Source organism: Eleutherodactylus coqui, chromosome 2 (assembly GCF_035609145.1).
Source record: "Eleutherodactylus coqui strain aEleCoq1 chromosome 2, aEleCoq1.hap1, whole genome shotgun sequence".
Classification (NCBI taxonomy): Eukaryota; Metazoa; Chordata; class Amphibia; order Anura; family Eleutherodactylidae; genus Eleutherodactylus; species Eleutherodactylus coqui.
The window spans coordinates 132,547,558-132,561,525 of record NC_089838.1 but is presented as its reverse complement, the minus strand read 5'-3'; the positions used below and the strand labels follow the sequence as shown (position 1 = coordinate 132,561,525).

The following is a 13,968-nucleotide window of genomic DNA, read 5'->3' as shown; positions in this document are numbered from 1 at the left end:
GGACGCGGCCGTATAAGGGCTTGTTTTTTGCGTGGCGAGCTGTAGTTTTTATCGGTGCCACTTTTGGGTACATAGGCTATATCGTAAAATTAAAAAAAATTTTTTTTATGATAACATGGAGATAAACCGCATCAATTCTGCCATAGATTTCTTTTTTTTACAGCGTTAATCATGCAGCATAAATGACACACAAAATTTTTTCTGCGGGTCGGTACGGTAACAACGATACCAAAATTGTTATATTTTTTTAGGTTTTTACACTTTTTTGCAATAAAACCCCCTTTTTTTTGGAAATCTTTTTTTTTTCTCTATAGCTGCATTCAAAGTCCTGTAACTTTTTTTTTTTTTTTTTTAATGTACGGAGCTCTATGAGGGCTTATTTTTTGCGAGGCGAGCTGTAGTTTTTATTGGTACCATTTTGGTGAATGTACGTCTTTTTTGATCACTTTTATTGCACTTTTTGGGAGGCAAAATGCTAAAAATTAGCATTTTGCCTCTGTTTTTTACCTTTTTTTTTACCTTTTTTTTTAACGCTTTTTGTCGTACAAAATGAAAAGTGTGTTCAACTTTTTGTACACGTCATTACGGACGCGTCAATACCAAATATGTGGGATTTTCATTTTTTTCCCCTTTTTTTATGCTAATATTAGAAAAAGCCTAAAAAAAAGGGGGTTTTTTTACATTTTTTTTTTTACATTTTTCTTTTCTTTTTTTTACACTATTTGAGTCCCTCTGAGGGACTTGCAGCAGTATGCCTATGATCGCTGTGATAAGGCATGGCAGAGCTACTGCTCTCCCATGCCTTATCGCCTATACAGCGATTATAGGCACAGGCAATACAGGACGCCAGTGTCTGGCGTCCTGTTGCCATGGCGACAGGCCGGGCTCTCGCGATGACATCGCGAAAGCCGGCCGGAGACACAGAAGGATCGCGATCCCTCTGTGAACTCTTTCCCTGCCGCGATCTACTTAGATCGCGGCAGGGAAGGGGTTAACAGCGGGGCGGCGCATCTCTGTGAGTGACAGCCGGCTCCCGCTGCGGGATAGCACGGGATCTTATGTGATCCCGTGTTATCCCCAGGACGTACCGGTACGTCCTGTTGCGGGAAGCACCAGGCTCCCAGGACGTAACGGTACGTCCTGGAGCAGGAAGGGGTTAAAGGGGTTGTCCCGCGCCGAAACAGGTTTGTTTTTTTTCTCAATAGCCCCGCCGTTCGGCGCGAGACAAACCCGATGCAGGGATTAAAAAAAACAAAAAACGGGTAGTACTTACCCGAATCCCCGCGCTCCGGTGACTTCTTACTTACCTTGTGAAGATGGCCGCCGGGATCTTCACCCTCGGTGGACCGCAGGTCTTCTGTGCGGTCCATTGCCGATTCCAGCCTCCTGATTGGCTGGAATCGGCACACGTGATGGGGCGGAGCTACGAGGAGCCGCTCTCAGGCACGAGCGGCCCCATTCAGAAGACAGAAGACAGGACTGCGCAAGCGCGTCTAATCGGGCGATTAGACGCTGAAGATTAGACGGCACCATGGAGACGAGGACGCTAGCAACGGAACAGGTGAGTGAATAACTTCTGTATGGCTCATAATTAATGCACGATGTACATTACAAAGTGCATTAATATGGCCATACAGAAGTGTATACCCCAACTTGCTTTCGCGGGACAACCCCTTTAATTCATGTTTTAACAAATGTGCCATTTTCATGAATGTGATTTTATAAAATACCTTTCACACTGTGCAGCCAAAGTGTGTTTTTTAGGGCATGGTACAGCTTTTAGTTTTTGCAAATGGAACTGGTCTCTTGCTCTCTTACATTATTGCTGTTCTCTGTCCCCTAGTAAACACATGAATGCCTTTGTGGAAGATATACTGAGTAGGATTCAAGATCTCCTTGAGCTTTCGCCACCGGTGAGTTACTGAGCAGCTGCATTTATATGTGTATACATTGTGTTCACTCCGGCATGTCAGTAATATCACAGGCTGCAAAGGGGATTTTTCAATAGCTTTTTGTATCGCTGCCTTCAAAGTCCCATAACTTATATATTTTTTTTATTCTTCCTTGGACAGAGCTCTGTGAGGGCTTGTTTTTTTGCGTGCCTGGCTGTAGTTCTTAGTCGTACCATTTTGGGGTACATATGGCTTTTTGATCACTTTTATTGCTTTTTCTTGGTGGCGAAATGTGCAAAAAGAAAGCATTCTGACTCAATTTTTTTTCTTTGCATTTTTGGCGCGCAGGATTAAAAGTGTGTTCAATTTTTTGTATGAGTTGTTACAGATGCGACAATATCAAACTCGTGTATTTAATTTATTTAACTTCATTTTTTTAAACACAGGAGAAGTGTGGGGGGTGGAAAAATTCTCTCAATTTTTTACATGCGTCTTTACTATTTATCGTTTAAACATTTTTTTAATGTCTCTGTAGGGGACTTGAACCTGCAATGCTATGATCACACTGATAATACATTTCAGGACTTCTGCCATGGCAACCAATCAGTCCTCCGTGATTACGCGGCAGAGTGCCGATGATGTCACAGAAGGTGCACTCTCCCTCTGTGAACACTTTACATGCCTTAATCAACATTGATCGTGACATGTAAGGGGTTAACAGTGGGAATCTGTGTTTTCGCCAATCCCTGCTGTTGCAGTAGGAGGCCGGCTGTCAGTTACAGGCTTCTGAGCCTGCGCCATCCACAGAACAAAGGTTTACGTCCATTTGTGGGAACCCCTTCCCAGCCAGGATGTACACTTACGTCCTGGGCGGAGAAGGGTTAAAGGGGTTGTCTCGCGAAATCAAGTGGGTCTATACACTTCTGTATGGCCATATTAATGCACTTTGTAATATACATCATGCATTAAATATGAGCCATACAGAAGTTATTCACTTACCTGCTCCGTTGCTAGCGTCCCCGTCGCCATGGCTCCGTCTAATTTCGGTGTCTTCTTGCTTTTTTAGACGCGCTTGCGCAGATGAGTCTTCTCCCTTCGGCTCGGCTCAGCAGCATCGGCGTTTTGGCTCCGCCCCCTTGTACGCGTCATCGCGTAGCTCCGCCCCATGACGTGTGCCGGTTCCAGCCTCCTGATTGGCTGGAATCGGCACGTGACGGGGCGGAGCTACGCGATGACGCGTACAAGGGGCGGAGCCAAAACGCCGATGCAGCCGAGCCGAAGGGAGAAGACTCATCTGCGCAAGCGCGTCTAAAAAAGCAAGAAGACACCGAAATTAGACGGAACCATGGCGACGGGGACGCTAGCAACGGAGCAGGTAAGTGAATAACTTCTGTATGGCTCATATTTAATGCACGATGTACATTACAAAGTGCATTAATATGGCCATACAGAATTGTATAACCCCACTTGATTTCGCGAGACAACCCCTTTAAGCTCCTCAAATGTACATGCAAACATGAAACTTTTTTTTTTTTTTTTTTTTTTTTTTTTAATAATGTTTTTAGTATATTTATGCTTTTTATTTATTTTTGTGTAGGAAAATGGTTTCCAGACGTTGCTAAGCAGTGATGATCAGCTCTTCATATACGAGACTGCAGGTGTGCTCATAGTAAATAGTGATTATCCTGCTGAGCGGAAAAGTATTCTCATGAGGAATCTTCTTAATCCTTTAATGGAAAAGTTCAAAATTCTTCTGCAAAAGCTAGTAGTAGAGCAAGATGAGGAGAGACAGACTGTCCTGGCAGACTGCCTTAATCATGCTGTAGGATTTGCCAGGTACGTACCGTTAGCAGGTATTTTGGCATTTCTTACAGTTTCTCAGGTACAGATTTTATTTGCTTACATCATTTCAATTTGTAGCGAAAGGGACTGAAAGTATTATTTTTGGTTCTCAAAGAAATTAACCATGAAATATGTATCCTAATTTGACTAACTCTCCTTTAGTAATCCAGCTGTGGGATCTCAGAAGGTGTCCCAGCACAAAGGCTGTTCAAAAGTTTTTTAGAGTCCCAATTGTTGTGCATCCAAATTAAATTTTAACTTCTAGACAAAACTTTTTTCTTAAAGTCAATTATGTAAACACTCGTTCGGGTCGCTTACCTTTCTTTTAATGATCTCAGCGCGTCTAAAATTCTATACTGATGGTATATCAACTTGTTCTAGATGCTAAAAGGAAATGATCGGTATGCTTTAGCATATCATGGGGTATGCAGATAGATAGGTTTACCACCACCAAGGTGCCAATGCATTATGCCCATACAGCCAAAGGCATTTTGTAACCAAATAACTTATAAAATGCTGACCCTACTTGAAGACTCTGGTTTAAAAAATGTAATGTTTTTACAATGCTAACTTAATAATGGAGTGCTGGATTTAAAGCTTTGTTCATTCTGTCTGCCCTTCTATCCCCTGCAGCCGTACAAGTAAAGCGTTCAGCAATAAGCAGACAGTAAAGCAGTGCGGCTGCTCTGGAGTCTATTTGGACTGTTTACAAAATTTTCTGCCTGCTCTGAGTTGTCCTGTTCAAAAGGAAACCCTCAGAGGAGGTGTGCGCACCTTCCTGCACCGCATGATCATCTGCTTGGAGGAAGAAGTGCTTCCTTTTATCCCCACGGCTTCAGAACATATGCTAAAAGACTGTGAAGCAAAGGACCTTCAAGAATTCATTCCCTTAATTAACCAAATTACTGCTAAGTTCAAGGTAAGAATATATCTTTGGAATGGTATGGTTTGACATCGATTGCTTATATATTTTACAAAATGTATAGTTTTGGCACATTTATATAGAAATAGTTTCAAAAAATCAGTATCAGAAAAGTGGTTGGATGGTGAAAAAAAAGTACGTCCGAGCACACTGGACCCCAAAGCTGACCCTACTTCAGCATTTTCTCAAAGGCTTCAGAAAGAATTGAGTAGATCAAGCTGACGGGGAGTTTGTAGGGCAATGCTTCATGGGAAAAGGGATGCAAAGTGTTTTTATAATGGCTGACTAACGGATATTAAAATATTCATGCATAGCGAGGAACGGTCTTTATTGGTTGAATGAAGGTAATGCTAATGGAGCATTACCTTCTCCAAGAGGGTAGTGCTGATCTACTTTAAATGGGCATTTGTCCACTTTGGGTGACACACTGTTGATCACCCTGTCATGAGCACCGAGAGGGCGATCAACAGTGTGTCACCTAAAGGGACAAATGTCCATTTAAAGTAGATCTGTCATTGGAAAATAGGAATGTTAGTGTACATTCAAATTGTCATAAGTATTAGTAGCAACATCTACGGTAATCGCTTGAACACTGTGTCATCCCAATTGGGTACTGAGCACACAAAATAGATATCACTTAGGTTACTAAGACTATTGAATGGCAAACCTGGCAAGCATCTGTTACAGGGATAGGTAGATTATCACTGCATAACTAGGCAGATTTGCCTTCAAAAGTCGGATGATAGACATTTTTAAAAAATAGGATTTTACTGGGAAGAGAAACGCTTGATGACTTATTTTACAGTGAATATAATAAGTAGAAATCCAAGAGTAAATGACGTTCCTAAGAATAAATTGAATTGTATCGAATAACACAGAAGCGCAGGTACCGCTACGTTCTATCCTTTTATTGACGTCTACCAAAGGGATGCGAAGGGTGTTCCGTCCCAAGCCTCCTTCTCACGTTCGTTTTATCCATCTAGTATCCTTGAGATACATGGAACTTGGTATATACACACAGAAAATCTGAAAATACTGCAGGGTTTATGCCTCGTTTGATTTTCACAAACATTCTTTCTGTAGGCACAAGTGTCACCTTTTCTTCAACAAGTGTTTATGCCGCTACTTCATGCCATATTTGAGGTGCTAGTCCGCCCATCGGAGGAGAATGACCAGTCTGCAGCACTTGATAAGCAGATGTTACGTAGGAGTTATTTTGCCTTTCTACAAACAGTCACTGGAAGTGGGATGAGTGAAGTTATAGCCAATCAAGGTAAGACTCTGCTTGTTTAAGGCCGTTTGACGGGTGATTTTTGCCCCTTTCTTACCATGGCAAATTTCCCTCGTCCACTATATATATTTTTATAATAATTTCTGACACTAATTTGACCATATGACCTGCAATGACGTCATTCAGTAAAAGGAGTTCTTATATCACCCAACCTACAGGTGATCACTGATGTTGATCACTTATTCTAGATATGCATATATTTATCTTTATAAAGGGGTTGTCCGATTGTAAACTCTTGATGATCGGCAGGGGACCCCTAACATGGTCGTGTACTGAGCTAATATAAGCCGGAAGCAGACAGCTCCGTTCTTACTGGAGTGGCCAGGCTTGGTATTGCAAAAAAATTCCCATCCATTTCAATGAGAACTTTACTTGGAATACCAAGCCTGGACACTGCAGTAAGAACGGAGGTATCTGCTCAATACACAAGTGCTGCTGCATTTTCATTTTAGATGCATTTAAACAGTAAGAGGAAAAAAGTTATGAAGTTTGACTTTTAAAGTTTTTAAAACTTTTGCATTACATGTTTAACCATCCTACACTTTCATTATATTTTACAGCTATCTGGGAGTCAGTTTTAAAGTAACCCTCTGGTTTCAAACAAAACTCCTGGGTGCAGAAAGGGGTGGGGGTATATTAGCTGCATTTGTTCTTCTCTGCCATTCGTCCGATCCACCTGTCTCTGGCCCAGTTTTTGGCCGTCCAAGATGACTAGCGCTGATCAATCAGAGAGCAGGTATAGCGCATTGGTAGTCTAACTCTACCAATGCACTATGGCCATTAGGTAGTCTGAAGATTACATCAGCCACGTTAGACAGCCGAAAACAGGTTCCATAACCCATGCACACACAAGGACCACAAGGACAAGTGCAGGTAATACACTCTCCAATCCCAGTACAGAATTTTGTCCCAAAACCAGAGGGTCACTTTAAGGGTATGTCTACATCAAGAGATGTGCTATATGGACATACCCACAACTGATTTGTGGAAAATCCACTCTGCATTCTAGTAGCTGCAAAGCGGGTGAGACTTTAGCAAATATCATCCACACACTGCGAGAAAATTTACAAAGAATTTGATATGTTGCATGTCAATTTATTTTGCGTAGTTTCACTCCTTTCAATTAGCTGTGAGAAGGGGAGATCATTGTGAATATCGTGGGGGGTTTGCTGCAAAATATCCTGTGTGGCCGTACCCCTTTTACTGCCGTTTACCCTCCGTTTGTCTTTTCTCTGTATATATGATTATAGTTAATACTCTTGCCAATAATCCATTTTATTTAATGTGTCAAGTTCTTGAATGTCTGAACGTCTCCTAGGTGTGATCTCTGTTTACATTAGTAGAATAATGAAACCTCTGAAAATAACCTTTCCTTCATTGTTTGCGTTCAGGTGCTGAGAATGTGGAACGTGTTTTATTCACTATCATTCAAGGGGCTGTAGAATACCCAGATCCTATTGCTCAAAAAACCTGTTTCATCATCCTTTCCAAGCTGGTTGAGCTTTGGGGTAAGGGCTTTGACTTTAAAGCACTCTAATTAGTTTCTTTTGTTTTGCTGTAATATTTAAAACCTCTTTAACGATATCTTATACAGGTGGCAAAGATGGACTGGTTGGCTTTGCAGATTTTGTCTACAAACACATTGTCCCTGCTTGCTTCCTTGCCCCATTGAAGCCTACATTTGACCTTGCGGATGCCCAAACAATTTTGGTAAGTTGATTGCTCATGTAAGTCCGTCGTGTTTAATAAATATGCAAAACGATGCTTTTGCATAATTCATCCCAAGATTAAAAGTTCTTCCTTACAAGCTGTAGACAAAACAGCACAGTTTTAGTAGTAGTTTTATTGTATTTTGTATCAAGTAGTTAAAGTAATTTAAAATGTATCATTTTTTTTTTTTAATTCAGGCTTTGTCGGAATGCGCTGTTACAATGAAAACTATATATCTAAAAAGGGTGAGTTTTTACAATGTTTTTATTACATACATAGTTTAATTGACATTGGTGTCTATATGATCGCGTGCCTTAGCTGTCTGATGGATGTGGGACCCAACTCTTAGTGAGGTTGGCCACTGGTCGCCATACCCAAGTAGAATGAATGGAATGCCGATGGCACATGTGCATGGCTCTCCATTCACTTCTAAGAGTTACAAACACAGCCAGCAACTACGATCAACCCTTCAGTTATTCTCTGTGTGGATGCGGGACACGATGGTCCCCTTAGCAGGCCAGAAGAGGGTTAGGGGAACTTTGTGTTTTGACATAGGTGTGTGTCCTAGACCTGGGATTCGCATCTGTCAGATATTTATGCCATATCCTATGAATAGAAACCCCCCTTTTGCCACATTTAGATGTACACTTGTGGCCAGGATCCAACTAATGTTCTAGTCGTTTTGGTTTTATTTTTTTTTGTGTTGAATCCTAACATTCATCTGGAAATGGCCACAACAGAAGATCTTGCCTATGATACAATAGCTGTCAAAATATATCTTAAGACAGATTTTTGCCTGTCTAACTTGTAATATTGCTGCTTTAGGGACCGGAATGCATACAATATCTGCAGCAAGAATATCTGCCTTCCCTGCAGGTAGCTCCAGAAATTATCCAGGTCAGTTCTGTTGTGTTTTTTCCTTTTCATGTTTGGTTAGCGTTAGTATTTTATCATTTTGATAAGCACATTATTGACTGGTTATGTACAATGAAATCTGAGATGCCCACAAACTTTTACAGTTGGCTCCCATGTAATTAAAGGAATAACCTTCTTAATAGACGTGCAAGACCAATTGTAGCAATCTGCTCCCCGGCATTTAAGCAATGGGCTTTTTTTTTTTTTTTTGCCATTTCCTCTCAATAGGGAAATGGCAACCATGAGGCAAAACAGACAGTGCGAGATGGACCGCCACCTCTACAGCGCCACCTATTGTAAGACAGCATTCCTGCAAATCAATGTGTGATCTTTTAACAGCCCTTGAGCCATGACTGGGAATATAAGCCAAAGCCAGAGTCTTCCCCAGAAGGAAAAGATAGCCATGTACAGACCGACTGACGTTTTTTCCCCCTCATCAGTGTGCAGTAGTTTGCTGGGTGAGAGGCTTATGATCTGATTGAAAGTCAATGTCTGACCCTGGTCATAAGCCTCTCAGACAGGCAGTAAACTACCTGAGGGGCAAAACCCCAAAAGAGTCTGTACATGGTTATCTGTTCCTTCTGGAAAACCGGATAAGACTCCTTTGGCTGCTGTCACACCTACATTAGCGCTCAGTTCAGAGTTTCCATCTCTGCTCCGTTTTTGTAGAAGAGAAACTGCAATAAAACTGAAAAAACTAATTTTTTTTCCCCTATTGATTTCATTGGAGAAAGCAGATGGAAAAGCTTCCATTCCGACACGTTTCCTTTTTTTGGATGTAAAAATAGGGCAGTCTACAGCGTTTTTTTCCCGAAAAAAGAAAACCTGATGGAATGGAAGGCCCCTTGAAATCAATGGAGAAAACAAACTGAGCAGTTTTTTCTGTTTTGTTTGTTTCTCGCCTCCAAAAAAGAAGAGAGACGGAAACCCTGAACTGAGCCCTAACGAAGATATTTCCACTCATTGTTACAAGGCCTGCTAGAATGTCAGACATTTGTTTGCAGGAATGCTACTTTCTAATAGGTGGCGCTATAGAGGTATTGTTCCATCTTTCCGTTTGCATACTAAATTTCCCTGAGCAGTATGCATGGCCTTATAAGTCCCCTTATACCTGCTAGGTGCTCTCCACAAGGGAAACCATACCTCTCCCGACCAGCAGGTTACAGGGAACAGGGTTGTCATGCCTGAAGCTTACTGCGTGCCTGCAGTGATGGGAAACGGCCTCAACTTCAGCCAAAACACAGAATAAACTACATTCTCAGTGGGGTAAAGAATAAGGCAGTCTGAAAACAAGCTTTGAGTGGACTGTCATTACTGTGTCATTTCCTTACTATTTATTAGCTTCATTCTATGTTGCTGCTCATTTCTCTTATTTTGGGTCCCATGCACACGCTTGTTAGAGGTGTGTATGGATGCTGTGGACCTATACTGTACGTGGTGCTTTCCGGGTTCTTATGGCCCTTTTACACAGAACACATATGGCTGGCACGCGGGAATCTGCTAACTGTTCAGTGTACACGCTGCCGGTGACTGAAGGACAAACCAGAACTCGTTTGCTTATTGTTTGTCGTTCAGTTTCTGCAGGCATAAAAATCCGCCAATTAATAGGCCGCAATCGCTCATATATAAAAGATTGCCTGTCTACTGTAAATGGAGGTAGGTGGCCGGAAGTGATATCCGACCCACTGCGCCTCCATTCACCGAGCGGCCATCGCTTCTGTGTGAAGGCTCAGGAGCCGCAGTCATCCCGTGTAAAAGGAACCGTGTGTGTGTGTGTGTATATATATATGTATATATGTGTGTGTGTGTGTGTGTGTGTGTGTGTGTGTGTGTGTGTGTGTGTATGTATATGTGTGTATGTATATATGTGTGTGTGTGTATATATATATATATATATATATATATATATATATATATATATATATATATATATATATAATTCCTGAGATAGTTACATATTCGTGAGATGTACTTTATGTCAATGTTTTTGTTTGTTTCACTAGGAATTTTGTCAAGCACTTCAACAACCTGATGCTAAAGTATTTAAGAATTATCTAAAGGTATGCGTCTCCTTTTAATACAACTAATATGTCAGAGAATAAAATGTAATTTCTTTGGACTGATTTTTTTTTCCCTTTTATTTCAGGTTTTTTTTCAAAGAGCAAAGCCCTGAGGAATCTACTGGAATGATCATGCGCCTGATATCATACTCAGGAACTCCAGTTATTAATTTATGTAGATTGCTAATTTTGTACATGCCTATAAACTGGTGTTCTCTACAGAAGCCACTTCCTACCATATAAATGCCAATTAATTCAAGGTCTTAGGAGCTCTAGATACATCTTATTGGTGTTACTATCCATGTTGCACACGTGGTAGAAACTTGCTCCAGTGAGGAGCATACAACCAAACCTATTTTTTGCTGCATTTTAAGCCTAATCCAGTTAAATAAGGTGGTGTTGGCACTTGCTTTTTTTCCAGGATATATATTTTTTCTTCTGCAAGGCTATATTCACAAAAGTGCGAATCTCGTGCCGCCCATTGTTTTCAATGGGACAGTCAAGCACATGGTATGCCGTGCGATGTGATGTTTCCCATTGATTTGCCGATCCTCCAATGCACGTGAAACGAGCGCCAGAGGATCGGAAGTTCACAGACGTAATGCAAGGCGTTTTTGCATCTCGCATCCACGGGTAAAAACGTGCAATATTGGGCCGGGTTTTTCGACCTGATATCGCGTTTACCTGTGTGAAGGTAGCCTAAGGGTGAGTTGATGAACCACATTTGCTTACAGTGGAAAAAATCAGCTGTAGATGTTGGTCAAGCTTTGTTTGTCCAGATCACAGTGTGCAGAAATGCCACAGGTTTTCACAGCAGAAATTCATTAACTACAATTAGTGCATTCCATGGTTGAGATCCGCATGCAGACTTACTCCACAATGTGTCCTCATGCCCTAAAGGATCTAATCCAATTTAATGGAAAATACTTACTTTGCCATTTTAAATCTTTCAGACATTGACTGCAGTGATTAGATATTGAAAAAAATTTAAAACACATCATTAAAAAAAAAATCATGGCGCAACAATAGAAGTCACTGATCAAATCTGATGGATCATGGCATCAATTTATAGAGGACCTTTCCTGTCAGCAGGGGGGAGCATGTAGCTTTATAGCCTTGCCGACTCCAGCAATGTCTGTCTCTTTTATTTATACTGGCCTGTTTTCCTTGTTTTGGCTTCCCTTAGATTCAGCTCCCCATGTTTGGAATGTGTCAAATGGGCGGTCCCCACTTATTGACAGTGAGCTGTGAGGTTCACCCACTTGACACATTTAGTGTTGGGAACTGAACCTAAGAACAGTCCCTACAGGGGAATTGGGGTTTATAAACAAAAAAGTTTGAGTCATAGTATGCAGCCACGCCCCCGAAATAGGGACATGATAGGTCCTCTTTAAGGCCTCATGTCCACTCAAAAAATACAATCCGCGCAGAATCTGCTGCGGATTTGCTTTAAATGGCATTTTTTTGCATGCAGATTTCTGCACACATTGCTATCAATGTGATAGCAATGTTGCCGATCCGTGCGGAATCCGCTGCAAATGGAGCATGCCGCATTTTTTTCTTCCGTACATGAAAAACGCAATTCTTTTAAAATGCCATCCGCGGGTGCAAAAATCAATTTAATGGACCCGCGGATGGCAATGATTCCCTATGGGCAAAATCCGTTGTGGAAATCTGCTGCGGAATCCGCAATTCCATTTACCCAGTGGACATGAGGCCTAAGTTCTCCAGACCCAATTAGGATCCATCAACTGATCTGTCCCGTTTTGTGTTTTTTTTGTTTTGTTTTTTTCCTGCAAAAAAAGCAAGTGCGAACTTGACATAATATTGTCAATATAAAAATTTGGAATTTCAAAACCAGGACTGTATAAAAATTAAATAAAAAATGACAAGTCAGGAGGATCACTATGTACATTTTTTATTTTTTAATTACCCCAAGTGAAGGCGTTAATTTTAAGTTTTGATCTCCTGATGTGTGTTATAAAGTAATAAAGAAAAAAAAGTAGAGAACTTTGTAGATAATCACTTTTAATTTTTTTTTTCTTTAAGATTACTAAATCTCTTAAAGGGGTTGTCCAGTTGAACACTATTGATGACCTTTTCTCAGCATAGGTCATCAATAATAGCTCGGTGGGAGTCTGACACCAGGTTCCCCGCTAATCTGTTGTTTTTAGGGCCAGTGCACTCATGCACTAATCGGATTTCTGCAGGAAGCAGACAGCTCCATTTTCACTGCAGTGGCGGGGCTTGGTATTGCAGGCATTGAAATGAATTGAGATTTTGCTGCAATACTAATCCTGGCCACTGCAGTAAGAACAGAGCTGTCTGCTTCCTGGACAAATCAGCTCAGTGCATCGGCCCGGAAACAGCTGATCGACTGCGACTCCACGTAACAGACCCCCACTGATTTACTATTGATAAACTATCCTGAAGATGGGGCTTGCAAATGGACAACCCCTTTAATCTCTGTCAGTATATTAGCTGGCACAATATAGTCTGCAGTTGTGACATCAGTGAGCCCACAATGGAAACAGACCTGAAATGCAATCCACAAAAGTATTTAAAAATTAGATTACAGAGATTGAGAAGTTTCAATATTGAATGAATTGCTTCTTGGAATGTCAGAATTTATAGGAGCTGAATCTATAAACTTTTTATAAAAGGAGACAATAAATTTTATGTAGTCAAATCTAGTTGTTTTTTTCTGTTGCAGTTGTCATGGTTGTACTTCAAGAATATATACATTGCAGACCAGTAATCTATGCTACTACTAGTATGGGATTTTATCGCTTGGCTAGCTGCAGTAAAGATTCTTGGTTATGGTGAAGTTGTATAAAACTTGAATTTATACCCCCTGAAGTCTACCTTTCATGTCCTATGAGCCCCATAAACTAAAGTTATGGCTCATAGTATGGGCCGCTGAGCCCAGGGCTGTGACGATCATGCTCTCCTGCCTCCTCGTTCCCTCGCTGCCCAACGGCAAAGCTGCTGCTCGGTGCATTGTGCCAACGCCATTGCTTGTGAGGTGCACACAGACCGTCTATAATGAAAGGTCAGTATGTACACGCAGCGAAGAGGAGCAGTCCGCTCAGTGCACCAAGCAGCAACTTTGCAGGAGACAGGCAAGTCTAAAATTCACACCCTTGGACGTAGCAGCCCGTATCCTTGAACCTTATGTTTAGTTTATGGGGCTCATAGGATGTGATAGGCTCCCTTTTAAAATTGCTTAAATTAGAGAAAAAAAAGAGGGGGTTTACAATCTATATAGCTATAAATATTTCAAGCAGCAGAGGCTTGCTCACACTTGTATTCACGGCTTCCAGCGGGTTTTACTTC

The 13,968-nt window shown here is 41.3% G+C and overlaps 1 protein-coding gene across 2 annotated transcripts in view; it reads left to right on the top strand.

Annotated features, from left to right (window-relative positions):
- Positions 1-13,321, top strand: part of XPOT (exportin for tRNA) — a 38,739-nt gene extending 25,418 nt beyond the window's left edge. For both annotated transcript variants that reach the window (XM_066591566.1, XM_066591565.1), the window contains exons 16-25: positions 1,844-1,913; positions 3,490-3,728; positions 4,368-4,653; positions 5,740-5,929; positions 7,339-7,455; positions 7,542-7,657; positions 7,855-7,902; positions 8,483-8,554; positions 10,576-10,632; positions 10,719-13,321. In XM_066591566.1, the coding sequence (XP_066447663.1) occupies positions 1,844-1,913; positions 3,490-3,728; positions 4,368-4,653; positions 5,740-5,929; positions 7,339-7,455; positions 7,542-7,657; positions 7,855-7,902; positions 8,483-8,554; positions 10,576-10,632; positions 10,719-10,745 (1,222 nt within the window). In that variant the 3' untranslated portion in view covers positions 10,746-13,321. The remainder of the gene's footprint in view (positions 1-1,843; positions 1,914-3,489; positions 3,729-4,367; positions 4,654-5,739; positions 5,930-7,338; positions 7,456-7,541; positions 7,658-7,854; positions 7,903-8,482; positions 8,555-10,575; positions 10,633-10,718) is intronic.
- The last annotated feature ends 647 nt before the right edge of the window (positions 13,322-13,968 follow it).